This window comes from Mixophyes fleayi, chromosome 4, assembly GCF_038048845.1.
Source record: "Mixophyes fleayi isolate aMixFle1 chromosome 4, aMixFle1.hap1, whole genome shotgun sequence".
Classification (NCBI taxonomy): Eukaryota; Metazoa; Chordata; class Amphibia; order Anura; family Limnodynastidae; genus Mixophyes; species Mixophyes fleayi.
Genome location: NC_134405.1, coordinates 41,203,099 through 41,218,092, shown reverse-complemented (window position 1 = coordinate 41,218,092; position 14,994 = coordinate 41,203,099). Strand labels below are relative to the sequence as shown.

The window sequence follows — 14,994 nt, the reverse complement described above, 5'->3', positions numbered from 1 at the left end:
AAAGTAGAGCTAATTATTCACCGTATTCTACAGAAAATCATTGTGAGGGAAAATATTATTGTGAAAATAATACTTTACATATGTATCTTGCAGAGAAAAACAAAGTTACATGCTGTCCCCAGCCACATAGTGGATGGCTAATAACGCAATTCACGTTCTATCAAATACGCTCATAGGGGTATATTTACTAAACGGGTTTGAAAAAATGGAGTTGATGCCTATAGCAACCACTCAGATTCTAGCTGTCATTTTGTAGAATGTACTAAATAACTGACAGCTGGAATCTGATTGGTTGCTACAGGCAACATCTCCACTTATTCAAACCAGCCGTTTAGTAAATATACCCCCATTGGCTGTTAATTCTTCCTGGACCAAACAACCACTATGCTGGGTTCTTAAACCTTCAGGAAATTTGGAATTTCTTCTTTGACATCCTACTTTTCTTTTCACTAAGTCATTAAAGGACCATAGACCCTTGCTAAATACGTTTTTATACCCCCATCACAGGGCTGACCGCAATGGGTTAATTTATCAAGCTGCGGGTTTGAAAAAGTGGAGGTGTTGCCTATAGCAACCAATCAGATTCTAGTTATTTATTTAGAACTTTCTACAACATGACAGCTACAATCTGATTGGTTGCTATAGGTAACATCTCCACTTTTTCAAACCCGCAGATTGATAAATTGACCCCTAGGAGTAAATAGAAAACCATCATCAAGGTCCTTGAAGAGGTTTGTATTACTGACCCATCATTTGCCTCAGTCAATTGTTAGCCTGCATTGCCATGAGTATGTGGTGTTGGTGGCTGGTATATTTTTAAAAACTCTGATGCAAACATATTGAAGCGTTCATTTGAGGAGATGTGACACACTGACCAATTGCAATTGCTCACCTACTTGTGCCTCGTACGACTCTCTCTCTCTCTCTCTCTCTCTCGGAAGTCTAATGGTGATCCCATGGTAGACAGCCCTCCTTACGTACCTGATAATGCAGTGTTTGTTTGGCAAGGGGATCAGTCCTCTTGTCAAGTGATCAAATGCAAATGTCGTCACATACAGAAGAATTTGGACTCAGAAGTTATAGGAACATAAGAGACGTTTATTTTATCCAAAAATATTTGAAACACAAAATCAATAAGAATGAGCATATTCTTTCAATCGTGTCAAAATACATATATATATTTTTTTTTCTTTAAAAATATATCTGTTGCTTCCTGCTGGTCAGACATCAAGGGCCTGATTCATTAAAGAACGCAAGTACATTTACATGGCGAATGTTGCTGATTTTCACTCTGTGCATGCGCGAAACTGAGACTTGCGCGAAAGAACGCAATTCAAGATTGCGCGTAAATGACCCGCACGGCTGCCTGCGATTTGATAGGAGGAACGGAGAGGACTAATGTAGACAATGTCCAAGGACTAATGTAGACAATGTTCAAGTACGTGCCTTTTAGCCGCATTAGTTACAGGGTAAGTGTAAGTTGATAATGGTGATGACTGTGTATGGATGATACATGTGTTTGCAATTAGAAGCAACTGAAAAAATACACTTTATATATACAGTACGCACAGCGCCGGTGCTAGGGTCCTTGGCGCCCTAGGCACAGTTTGAAAATCGCCGCCCCCCCCTTTAAAAATCGCCGCCCCCCCCTTTAAAAATCGCCGCTGCGCTTCCCTCCCCACCCCTCCCCATGTCTTTCTTTAACTTACCTACATGAAGCTGCTCCTCTCTGCTCTGTCTTCTCCCCTCCACTCACAGACACTGTCGGGCCGTGATGATGACATCATCACAGCCTGTCACTGTCAGTGAGCAGAGGGGAGGAGACAGAGCAGAGAGGAGCAGCTTCATGCAGGTAAGTTTCAATAGCCCCTTCCCTCCTCTCCTCCCCGTGGATTTCACTTTTTTTTTTTTTTCGAGGCGCCCTGCAGAGCCCGGCGCCCTAGGCAATTGCCTAACCTTGCCTAATGGGAGCGTCGGGCCTGAGTACGCATTGAAAACACACCAATAAATGTATTTTATGTACAAACAAAATTTTTTAAAAAATATTTTTGTTTTCTTAATAGGTTTTCTTAATGATTATACTATTAACCAGTGACAATAATTGAATTTTTTTTTTTCTGAACACTCTCCTGGCACTTTATAATCCCCATATTGTACGTATCCTGCAGTGTGTTGTGTCTGTCAGTATACGGCAAGTGCCTTATAGTCCGAGTGTACTTATACCGTTTTTAACAAGAGATGTTTCTTCAGATCCGTTTGTAGTTGAATACAGGCGTGCAAAATGCGTGTGTGTTTTTTTGTTGTTACATTTCTTAATGAAACAGGCCCCAAGTCTTCAAATCCACATGTATCTGGTGTGGTATAACCAGAAGCTGCAGATTGTACTTTAACAAAAGAAAAAACAGTAAAAATAAACAATAACGTAATTGCCCTTAGAGGTGGACAAATCTTATCCAAAATACATTATAGCAAATCTTTTCCTGTTCCACCTCCACATCCTTCATTGATTCTGTGTATTTCTTTAGACATGTCTTTTCAGATGTAAAGCCAGGTGGTCAGATCGGGCAAAGCTTCGTTGACAGAGCTGGCACTGGAAGGGGCGCACACCTGTGTGCTTACGTATATGGCGGATGAGTTCGTCAGAGCGGGCAAACTTCCAACTACAGCCTTCCCATTCACACACATAGGGCTTCTCTCCTGAAATACAATGTAAGAATAACTCTGCCTTTCAAATACAATGTAATAGTTGTAATAAGACTCTCAGGAGCTGGGTTACTGTAATAAGATGTTATAGGGGTAATAAGACACTCAGGAGCTGGGTTACTGTAATAAGATGTTACAGGGGTAATAAGACACTCAGGAGCTGGGTTACTGTAATAAGATGTTACAGAGGTAATAAGACACTCAGGAGCTAGGTTACTGTAATAAGATGTTACATGGGTAATAAGACACTCAGGAGCTGGGTTACTGTAATAACATGTTACAGGGGTAATAAGACACTCAGGAGCTGGGTTACTGTAATAAGATGTTACAGGGGTAATAAGACACTCAGGAGCTGGGTTACTGTAGAAAGATGTTACAGAGGTAATAAGACACTCAGGAGCTGGGTTACTGTAATAAGATATTACAGGGGTAATAAGACGCTCAGGAGCTGGGTTACTGTAATAAGATGTTACAGAGGTAATAAGACACTCAGGAGCTGGGTTACTGTAATAAGATGTTACAGAGGTAATAAGACACTTAGGAGCTGGGTTACTGTAATAAGATGTTACAGAGGTAATAAGACACTCAGGAGCTGGGTTACTGTAATAAGATGTTACAGGGGTAATAAGACACTCAGGAGCTGGGTTACTGTAATAAGATGTTACAGGGGTAATAAGACACTCAGGAGCTGGGTTACTGTAATAAGATGTTACAGGGGTAATAAGACACTCAGGAGCTGGGTTACTGTAATAAGATGTTACAGGGGTAATAAGACACTCAGGAGCTGGGTTACTGTAGAAAGATGTTACAGAGGTAATAAGACACTCAGGAGCTGGGTTACTGTAATAAGATGTTACAGGGGTAATAAGACACTCAGGAGCTGGGTTACTGTAATAAGATGTTATAGGGGTAATAAGACACTCAGGAGCTGGGTTACTGTAATAAGATGTTATAGGGGTAATAAGACACTCAGGAGCTGGGTTACTGTAATATGATGTTACAGAGGTAATAAGACACTCAGGAGCTGGGTTACTGTAATAAGATGTTACAGAGGTAATAAGACACTTAGGAGCTGGGTTACTGTAATAAGATGTTACAGAGGTAATAAGACACTCAGGAGCTGGGTTACTGTAATAAGATGTTACAGAGGTAATAAGACACTCAGGAGCTGGGTTACTGTAATAAGATGTTACAGGGGTAATAAGACACTCAGGAGCTGGGTTACTGTAATAAGATGTTACAGGGGTAATAAGACACTCAGGAGCTGGGTTACTGTAATAAGATGTTACAGGGGTAATAAGACACTCAGGAGCTGGGTTACTGTAGAAAGATGTTACAGAGGTAATAAGACACTCAGGAGCTGGGTTACTGTAATAAGATGTTACAGGGGTAATAAGACACTCAGGAGCTGGGTTACTGTAATAAGATGTTATAGGGGTAATAAGACACTCAGGAGCTGGGTTACTGTAATAAGATGTTATAGGGGTAATAAGACACTCAGGAGCTGGGTTACTGTAATATGATGTTACAGAGGTAATAAGACACTCAGGAGCTGGGTTACTGTAATAAGATGTTACAGGGGTAATAAGACACTCAGGAGCTGGGTTACTGTAATAAGATGTTACAGGGGTAATAAGACACTCAGGAGCTGGGTTACTGTAATAAGATGTTACAGGGGTAATAAGACACTCAGGAGCTGGGTTATTGTAATAAGATGTTACAGGGGTAATAAGACACTCAGGAGCTGGGTTACTGTAATAAGATGTTACAGGGGTAATAAGACACTCAGGAGCTGGGTTACTGTAATAAGATGTTACAGGGGTAATAAGACACTCAGGAGCTGGGTTACTGTAATAAGATGTTACAGAGGTAATAAGACACTTAGGAGCTGGGTTACTGTAATAAGATGTTATAGAGGTAATAAGACACTCAGGAGCTGGGTTACTGTAATAAGATGTTACAGGGGTAATAAGACACTCAGGAGCTGGGTTACTGTAATAAGATGTTACAGGGGTAATAAGACACTCAGGAGCTGGGTTACTGTAATAAGATGTTACAGAGGTAATAAGACACTTAGGAGCTGGGTTACTGTAATAAGATGTTATAGAGGTAATAAGACACTCAGGAGCTGGGTTACTGTAATAAGATGTTACAGGGGTAATAAGACACTCAGGAGCTGGGTTACTGTAATAAGATGTTACAGGGGTAATAAGACACTCAGGAGCTGGGTTACTGTAATAAGATGTTACAGGGGTAATAAGACACTCAGGAGCTGGGTTACTGTAATAAGATGTTACAGGGGTAATAAGACACTCAGGAGCTGGGTTACTGTAGAAAGATGTTACAGGGGTAATAAGACACTCAGGAGCTGGGTTACTGTAATAAGATGTTACAGGGGTAATAAGACACTCAGGAGCTGGGTTACTGTAATAAGATGTTATAGGGATAATAAGACACTCAGGAGCTGGGTTACTGTAATAAGATGTTATAGGGGTAATAAGACACTCAGGAGCTGGGTTACTGTAATAAGATGTTACAGGGGTAATAAGACACTCAGGAGCTGGGTTACTGTAATAAGATGTTACAAGGGTAATAAGACACTCAGGAGCTGGGTTACTGTAATAAGATGTAACAGGGGTAATAAGACACTCAGGAGCTGGGTTACTGTAATAAGATGTTACAGGGGTAATAAGACACTCAGGAGCTGGGTTACTGTAATATGATGTTACAGAGGTAATAAGACACTCAGGAGCTGGGTTACTGTAATAAGATGTTACAGAGGTAATAAGACACTCAGGAGCTGGGTTACTGTAATAAGATGTTACAGAGGTAATAAGACACTTAGGAGCTGGGTTACTGTAATAAGATGTTACAGGGGTAATAAGACACTCAGGAGCTGGGTTACTGTAGAAAGATGTTACAGAGGTAATAAGACACTCAGGAGCTGGGTTACTGTAATAAGATGTTATAGGGGTAATAAGACACTCAGGAGCTGGGTTACTGTAATAAGATGTTACAGGGGTAATAAGACACTCAGGAGCTGGGTTACTGTAGAAAGATGTTACAGAGGTAATAAGACACTCAGGAGCTGGGTTACTGTAATAAGATGTTACAGAGGTAATAAGACACTCAGGAGCTGGGTTACTGTAATAAGATGTTATAGAGGTAATAAGACACTCAGGAGCTGGGTTACTGTAATACGATGTTACAGGGGTAATAAGACACTCAGGAGCTGGGTTACTGTAGAAAGATGTTACAGAGGTAATAAGACACTCAGGAGCTGGGTTACAGTAATAAGATGTTACAGGGGTAATAAGACACTTAGGAGCTGGGTTACTGTAATAAGATGTTACAGGGGTAATAAGACACTCAGGAGCTGGGTTACTGTAATAAGATGTTACAGGGGTAATAAGACACTCAGGAGCTGGGTTACTGTAGAAAGATGTTACAGAGGTAATAAGACACTCAGGAGCTGGGTTACTGTAATAAGATGTTACAGGGGTAATAAGACACTCAGGAGCTGGGTTACTGTAATAAGATGTTACAGAGGTAATAAGACACTCAGGAGCTGGGTTACTGTAATAAGATGTTACAGGGGTAATAAGACACTCAGGAGCTGGGTTACTGTAATAAGATGTTACAGGGGTAATAAGACACTCAGGAGCTGTGTTACTGTAATAAGATGTTACAGGGGTAATAAGACACTCAGGAGTTGGGTTACTGTAATAAGATGTTACAGGGGTAATAAGACACTCAGGAGCTGGGTTACTGTAGAAAGATGTTACAGAGGTAATAAGACACTCAGGAGCTGGGTTACTGTAATAAGATGTTACAGGGGTAATAAGACACTCAGGAGCTGGGTTACTGTAATAAGATGTTACAGGGGTAATAAGACTCTCAGGAGCTGGGTTACTGTAATAAGATGTTACAGGGGTAATAAGACAATCAGGAGCTGGGTTACTGTAATAAGATGTTACAGGGGTAATAAGACACTCAGGAGCTGGGTTACTGTAATAAGATGTTACAGGGGTAATAAGACACTTAGGAGCTGGGTTACTGTAATAAGATGTTACAGGGGTAATAAGACACTCAGGAGCTGGGTTACTGTAATAAGATGTTACAGAGGTAATAAAACATTCAGGAGCTGGGTTACTGTAATAAGATGTTACAGGGGTAATAAGACACTCAGGAGCTGGGTTACTGTAATAAGATGTTACAGGGGTAATAAGACACTCAGGAGCTGGGTTACTGTAATAAGATGTTACAGAGGTAATAAGACACTCAGGAGCTGGGTTACTGTAATAAGATGTTACAGAGGTAATAAGACACTCAGGAGCTGGGTTACTGTAATAAGATGTTACAGGGGTAATAAGACACTCAGGAGCTGGGTTACTGTAATAAGATATTACAGAGGTAATAAGACACTCAGGAGCTGGGTTACTGTAATAAGATGTTACAGGGGTAATAAGACACTCAGGAGCTGGGTTACTGTAATAAGATGTTACAGGGTAATAAGATACTCAGGAGCTGGGTTACTGTAATAAGATGTTACAGGGGTAATAAGACACTCAGGAGCTGGGTTACTGTAATAAGATGTTACAGGGTAGTAAGACACTCAGGAGCTGGGTTACTGTAATAAGATGTTACAGGGGTAATAAGACACTCAGGAGCTGGGTTACTGTAATAAGATGTTACAGGGGTAATAAGACACTCAGGAGCTGGGTTACTGTAATAAGATGTTACAGGGTAATAAGACACTCAGGAGCTGGGTTACTGTAATAAGATGTTACAGGGGTAATAAGACACTCAGGAGCTGGGTTACTGTAATAAGATGTTACAGGGTAGTAAGACACTCAGGAGCTGGGTTACTGTAATAAGATGTTACAGGGGTAATAAGACACTCAGGAGCTGGGTTACTGTAATAAGATGTTACAGGGTAGTAAGACACTCAGGAGCTGGGTTACTGTAATAAGATGTTACAGGGGTAATAAGACACTCAGGAGCTGGGTTACTGTAATAAGATGTTACAGGGTTAATAAGACACTCAGGAGCTGGGTTACTGTAATAAGATGTTACAGGGGTAATAAGACACTCAGGAGCTGGGTTACTGTAATAAGATGTTACAGGGGTAATAAGACACTCAGGAGCTGGGTTACTGTAATAAGATGTTACATAGGGTAATAAGACACTCAGGAGCTGGGTTACTGTAATAAGATGTTATAGAGGTAATAAGACACTCAGGAGCTGGGTTACTGTAATAAGATGTTATAGAGGTAATAAGACACTCAGGAGCTGGGTTACTGTAATAAGATGTTACAGGGGTAATAAGACACTCAGGAGCTGGGTTACTGTAATAAGATGTTACAGGGGTAATAAGACACTCAGGAGCTGGGTTACTGTAATAAGATGTTACAGGGGTAATAAGACACTCAGGAGCTGGGTTACTGTAATATGATGTTACATGGGGTAATAAGACACTCAGGAGCTGGGTTACTGTAATAAGATATATAAGAGGTAATAAGACACTCAGGAGCTGGGTTACTGTAATAAGATATTACAGAGGTAATAAGACACTCAGGAGCTGGGTTACTGTAATAAGATGTTACAGGGTAATAAGACACTCAGGAGCTGGGTTACTGTAATAAGATGTTACCGGGGTAATAAGACACTCAGGAGCTGGGTTACTGTAATAAGATGTTACAGGGGTAATAAGACACTCAGGAGCTGGGTTACTGTAATAAGATGTTACTGGGGTAATAATACACTCAGGAGCTGGGTTACTGTAATAAGATGTTACTGGGGTAATAATACACTCAGGAGCTGGGTTATTGTAATAAGATGTTACAGGGGTAATAAGACACTCAGGAGCTGGGTTACTGTAATAATATGTTACAGGGGTAATAAGACACTCAGGAGCTGGGTTACTGTAATAAGATGTTACAGGGGTAATAAGACACTCAGGAGCTGGGTTACTGTAATAAGATGTTACAGGGGTAATAAGACACTGAGGAGCTGGGTTACTGTAATAAGATGTTACAGGGGTAATAAGACACTCAGGAGCTGGGTTACTGTAATAAGATGTTACAGGGGTAATAAGACACTCAGGAGCTGGGTTACTGTAATAAGATGTTACAGGGGTAATAAGACACTCAGGAGCTGGGTTACTGTAATAAGATGTTACAGGGGTAATAAGACACTCAGGAGCTGGGTTACTGTAATAAGATGTTACAGGGGTAATAAGACACTCAGGAGCTGGGTTACTGTAATAAGATGTTACAGGGTAATAAGACACTCAGGAGCTGGGTTACTGTAATAAGATGTTACATCTACATTTTGTACAACCTCTCGCTTCTCTTACCAGTATGGGTGCGGAGATGTGCTTTTAAGTGTGAGCTCTTTGTATAAGTTTTCTCACATCCAAAGTATGTACATTTATGGTACGTAACACTTTTCTTTGACGTTCGGTTGCCCTTTTTGCCTTTCTTCACCTTGGCTGGTAATGAAAATGATTGCGGGGCAGACAAGGTGGCTGATTGTGGGTACACATGGTAGGAGAAGAAAGGCTGACGTTCCATATAAGAAGTCCTCGGTAAAATTGGCACTGGATATGTTGAGAAGTGGTCAATGGGAATCACAGCTGCCTTTAGATCCTTCTTAGGTGGCATTGGGTACACATGTCCCATAGTTTCTTGTATGTTGTAAGTGGCATTTTCAGGACAAGGGCCTGATTGATGATTGGTGGATACGCCAGCCACTGTCACCAAACCTTGCCTGGTATAGTTGTCTGCTGTGGTTTCAGAGACAAGGCACAATGGGTCTGTGTGATCGTATTCGGATGGTATAAATTGTGGATGGAAAATGTCAACCTGGCACATACCTGTGAATGTCTGCGGCTGACATTGGGTGACGGGTGCCTGTGACGAATAGCTGGCGCTTGCGCATGACTCGGGAAAGTTGTACGCCAGAAATTCAAGGTCCCAGTAGGAGTCTTCCGCTTTGTTTTGAGATGTAGTACAGTCATGTGGAGCATAGTATAGAGGAAATCCATTGGTGGGCTCTGTAAAGGTTTCTGTGTCGGTCTCCGGGACCATAAGATTCCGGACCTGTCAGGTTGAGATAAAAAACATAATTGTCATGATAAGTGAATGCCACCCTGTCTGTTGTTATTCCATATACACACGAGTCACTATACAACCCAGTACCATTCCTAGAGAGTCAAATGTTACTGGAATTCCAAGACCAATGAACAACCATACTCCTCTGCTGTTCCAGAACCGCTCGCTGGCTTTGACTCCTTGCAGAGCCCAAGGGGCGAGTGCACAGGGTGTATGGGGGCTGAGAGTCCCCAGCTATAAAACCTGTTTTATATTTGAGGAAAAGCCTTTCCCCTAGCTATATGAAGTATACAGGGTGCATATATACAGAATAGGAACACTCGGTGAGAGACAAAGTAGAAAAGAAGATTGCAATACAGCCACTTACCTGAATATTATCATACAGAATGTGACTCTGATAATCGCAGGAAGCTATTGCCATAGCAAGTGGTTCTGTTTATAAAGCGATGTGTGTAAAATGATATTTGTATTATATATACATAATTCTTAGATTATATATTTGCCTCCATCTCACAGTGTTCCTGTTATGAGCTCCTGTATTACAGTCAGTTATGTGAAAAGAGGAGAGGACTATACTCAGAAAAATTGTGTTGGATTTTTTTAGTTTTCAATAAGTTTGGTGGTTCTGAAGACAACTTGTGATTGGCTGGAGAGCATCTCCCCTCCCCCTTCCTTTCATCTCCACTCCTTCTCTTAGAGGCTGTGTCACCAAATTAATACTGATGAGGCTGCATCTTGTATGGTAGTAATGATAAGAGGTAAACAATACTTGTCACGATATTAATGACAAGAAGGACCCAGCTGGACAATTGTTCGGAATGTACCCTTTAATGCTTTTATATAAGGGGCATTTACCCCATATATATACTTATAATGGAAAGACAAGGAAGTTTTTATACAGTGTTAAGTCTTAAGTACAGAAATGGAAATGACTTGCTAATTTTTTTTTTTATTCGTTGTTGAAAAGAAATTTGCAAAAACATGGTTATATTTTTGCATTTTATGATTTGCAGATTGTTGTAGGATTATTTTTTCTTAGTAAATAAGAGTGCAATGTCAGTTTGCGGCAAAATATGTTCTGGAACTTCAATACACAGTGTGTCTGTTGCCTATCATCATCATCATCAATTTATATAGCGCCACTAATTCCGCAGCGCTGTACAGAGAACTCATTCACATCAGTCCCTGCCCCATTGGAGCTTACAGTCTAAATTCCCTACTATAGACACGCACAGAAAGAGAGGGAGAGACTAGGGTCAATTTTTGATTGCAGCCAATTAACCTACCAGTATGGTTTTTTTTGGAATGTGGGAGGAAACCGGAGCACCCTGAGGAAACCCACGCAAACACAGGGAGAACATAGAAACTCCACACAGATAAGGCCATGGTTGGGAATCGAACTCATGACCCCAGTGCTGTGAGGCAGATGTGCTAACCACTAGGCCACTGCGCTGGAACTTCAATACACAGTGTGTCTGTTGCCTATGCACCAAATGCTCACGGTAATGCAGCTAACCAGTTTACCAAGAACCAGTGACATTATTGAGCCTAGCCCCCAAATGTCCCAATTTAGGCAGGTCAGTCCCAATGTAAAGGGAATGTCCCTCCAGTCCCAATTGTTGATAATTTGGGAGATATGTCTCCACTCACCCTGGTGAGTGGGTGCCACCTTCCACTTCAACTCGTGCTCACAGCAATTCAAAGGTCTTATTAAGGGAGGGAGGGGATTTGGAGATGTCATAGCTCTTTAGAAATGCATGCCCCTTGGGGACATAGCATGCCCCCAACATATCGTATCCAGGCCCCCTTTTTGTATGTGTGCCACTGAATTGGACTGGGACCAATATTGGGAGGTACAACTGAGGCACTTTATTTGAGGCACACCGTGGAGGCAGCCATTTTGTTTTCTGAAGCAATATTTGAATGCCTGATTGATATAACTGGTTTCTCGTTAATATTTAGGCTGGATTTGCATAAATATTGGTCAGGACTTCAAAATGGGGTGCAACCACCGTGGGGTGGGAGGCCTGGAAATCTCATTGGAGGCCCCCCACACCCCTCCTAGGCTCCAAAGACTCTTGAAAGGGGAGGAGACAGCTGAATACATTTTCACAATTTGTGGGATCAATATAATTTTCCAATTGAATGTCTTTAAATGACCACCATAGCATCTATAAAGCCTTACCTTACACTGACATTTCATCATCATCATCATCACCATTTATTTATATAGTGCCACTGATTCTGCAGCGCAGAGAACTCATTCACATCAGTCCCTGCCCCATTGTCTAAATTTCCTAACATATACACACATACAGAGAAGAGAGAGAGACTAGGGTCAATTTTGATCGCAGCCAATTAACCTACTAGTATGTTTTTGGAGTGTGGGAGGAAACTGGAGCACCTGGAGGAAACCCACGCAAACACAGGAAGAACATACAAACTCCACACAGATAAGGTCATGGTCGGGAATTGAACTCATGACCCCAGCGCTGTGAGTCAGAAGTGCTAACTACTTAGCCACCGTGCTGCCCCTGGCATTTATGAGATGTCCAAAAGTCAGTGATTTTATACTTAATTCACCAGTAGCAAACATGAGGCTCATGTGCCTCTGTGGTAAGAACAATCTCAATACAGTAGCTGACAGAGCAGAAATTTAGCACTCATCATCATCATCATTTATTTACATAGCGCTACTAATTCCGCAGCGCTGTACAGAGAACTCACTCACACCAGTCACCCATGCTTAGTCATCTGTTTGAAAAAGTGTCAGTGTGTACCGAGAATAGGTTTACCAGAGGGGTCACAATCCCTATATTTACAGTCATTCCAAGGGAAAAGTATACAGATCACATAGACTTAAGAAATATTCTGCTCAAAGCACTTTCCAGACAGCTCCGTAAATTGTGAAAATTTAGGCAGCTGTCATCTTCTCCTTTCATGAAGTCTACAAATCATCAATTCAGCACATCACACTTCCAGCAAGCTTGGCAGACAGATTTAAGGGGGAGAAAGATAAGTACTGCAGTGCTGTTATCTTTTCCACTTTACAACAGCACATGCAATACTTGACAACTGATAACGCCGAATGACGTTAAACAGGGGAGAGTACAACGACTATTAGAAGTATTTTTTTAAAATACTTGAACAGAATTTGGAAGTAAGTATTTTCCTTGTGGCTCATACATAAAGGTGTAATAATATTCATATAACAGCACATTTCATCCGTTGGTCCTCTGACACCATCAATTATCCGCTGTAATTCCATCTTATTCCTGATTCCATGGTTCTAGTAAGAGATGGATTTTGTTGAGTTGTGAGAAACTTACAGTAACATTGGTACTATTAGTAATGCATCTGTCCGTTAATTAATGTCTACTAATATTATCCTTTATTTATAAATCAACAACATACAATGACATGACACAGGACAGGTAAAGACGGCCCTGCCCAGATGAGCTTACAATCTAAGCGTTGTGGGGAATGCTTGATACATAAGGTGGCGGAAGAACAATTGCAGCGGGTGGCGGGTTAAGTGTGTTTAGCTGCTGTAGGGCTGAAGCAACTTGGCGTCCGGCATTTTTGCGCAACTACCGATGGTGTGGTAGAATCGGACTGAGGAGGAGCAGTGGAAGGTGAAGAGAAGAAACAACTATTTATTTGCAGAAGTGTTAAGACAGGCAGCTTGTACAAGCCATTTATATTAACTGAACCTCTTTCCTGCTCTGGTTCTGGAGAAGGTGTTTGCGCTGCGTGGGCCCTCTTCTAGTCATCCGCCAGCTCAGAGTAGAAATGTCTGCAGAAATGGTGGCGGCAGCTACTGCCACCAAGGCGGCCGCGGATGTCATCAAAGGAAGGTCATAGTTGTAAACAGCAACGTCACATGAACTCTCTGGGTCCAACACAACTTAGATCAGGTCCTGCACTGGTGCCAATGGTTAGGGGCACCTAAAGCACAGAATGAGTGACACATTGTCAGTCAATTCGTGTTTTAATGCCCCTGTGGCGCCCCCACACGGATCGTTAGCCAGTGCCCTGAAAGAGAAGTAGCCGGAAATTTCTTAGATGTTAAGCTTCCGCTCCTCCATGTCAGTGTTTCGCTGGGAGTGTAGCGTACGGCTATGATGTCACAGTCAAGTGCCACACGTCCAATCCAAGGAGTAAAAGATGCCACGCCCACCTTCTGCCTAGGTGAGCAGTGGGGGCACAATGCGAGAGGTGTGGGCGGCACTTCAAGCAGGAGAGGAGGACTCCACCTCAGGCACCCAGGGCTTGTGATTCAGATGGTAGCCAGTAGATCATCTAAGCAACCCTATTCTTGGTGTGATGACCCTCCTAAGTACCACCATGTAAGCCAATGGGTCTTGTCATGCTTTAACTCAATTCATTAATTTGTGTTCTTGTGCCATTTCACACAAATTAATTGTTACTATTTCATCTGCCTGGAGTCAATGTTCTCTTTGTGGTATTTATCTGCATTGATCACACCCATAGTATCTGTGACACATTTTCTTTTGTTTACTGCAGACTTTAAATAGCCTGTAGTAAAACAACTCCATCTCCATTGGACCCGGAGAGGCTCTGCTGCCCTGCAATTGGTATGCTAATCGACCTGACTTCTATGCTAAATAGCCAGACCAGAATGCTAATTGTGCTCCATGTCATCACTCTCTACCAGAGTGTACACAATTAACATTTTGAGCTGTCCCTCTCCTGAACCTGAGGGAGAGGAGGTTTTTTTTCAGTGTGGGTAACTTAAAATAAGTTGAAAATGTGTAATAGGGATTCTAAATTAATTATCCTTTAATTGAACTGAAACAAATTATCGGGAGTTTATGTTGAATAGCAAACATTCATATTGATTCCTGATTCTGGTTTTATATATTGCGATATTTTATCATTGGTTGGGTTACCAAAATTAAGTCACGTGTTACCCGAGTCATGTGGGAATCACAGGTAGTATAATGCTTCTACAATCCAATTACACTTTGACACTGCATGCAAAAAAAAATGCATTTGCAACCTTTGCATTGTAACATGGTTTTTCCGGCTGCAAATTTGCACCCTATAGCTGGATTAAAGCAGAGGGCTAAAGTGACAGAGAGAGAGAGAGAGTGGGGCATATTGTAAACAGAAGTCCAGCATAGTCCAGAAGTGAATTTGAGGTGAAGTCTAT

The 14,994-nt window shown here is 41.6% G+C and overlaps 1 protein-coding gene across 3 annotated transcripts in view; it reads right to left on the bottom strand.

The window, feature by feature from the left end:
• Positions 1-1,988: 1,988 nt before the first annotated feature.
• The window catches only part of KLF1 (KLF transcription factor 1), a 37,763-nt gene continuing 24,757 nt past the window's right edge, over positions 1,989-14,994 (bottom strand). The window contains exons 1-3 of one of the 3 annotated variants that reach the window (XM_075206750.1): positions 10,186-10,389; positions 9,062-9,806; positions 1,989-2,697 (exon numbers count right to left, since the gene is read on the bottom strand). In XM_075206750.1, the coding sequence (XP_075062851.1) occupies positions 2,522-2,697; positions 9,062-9,806; positions 10,186-10,239 (975 nt within the window). In that variant the 5' untranslated portion in view covers positions 10,240-10,389 and the 3' untranslated portion in view covers positions 1,989-2,521. Of the gene's footprint in view, positions 2,698-9,061; positions 9,807-10,185; positions 10,390-14,994 lie in introns of those variants that run through there. The other 2 variants (XM_075206752.1, XM_075206751.1) reach the window with 2 other exon arrangements.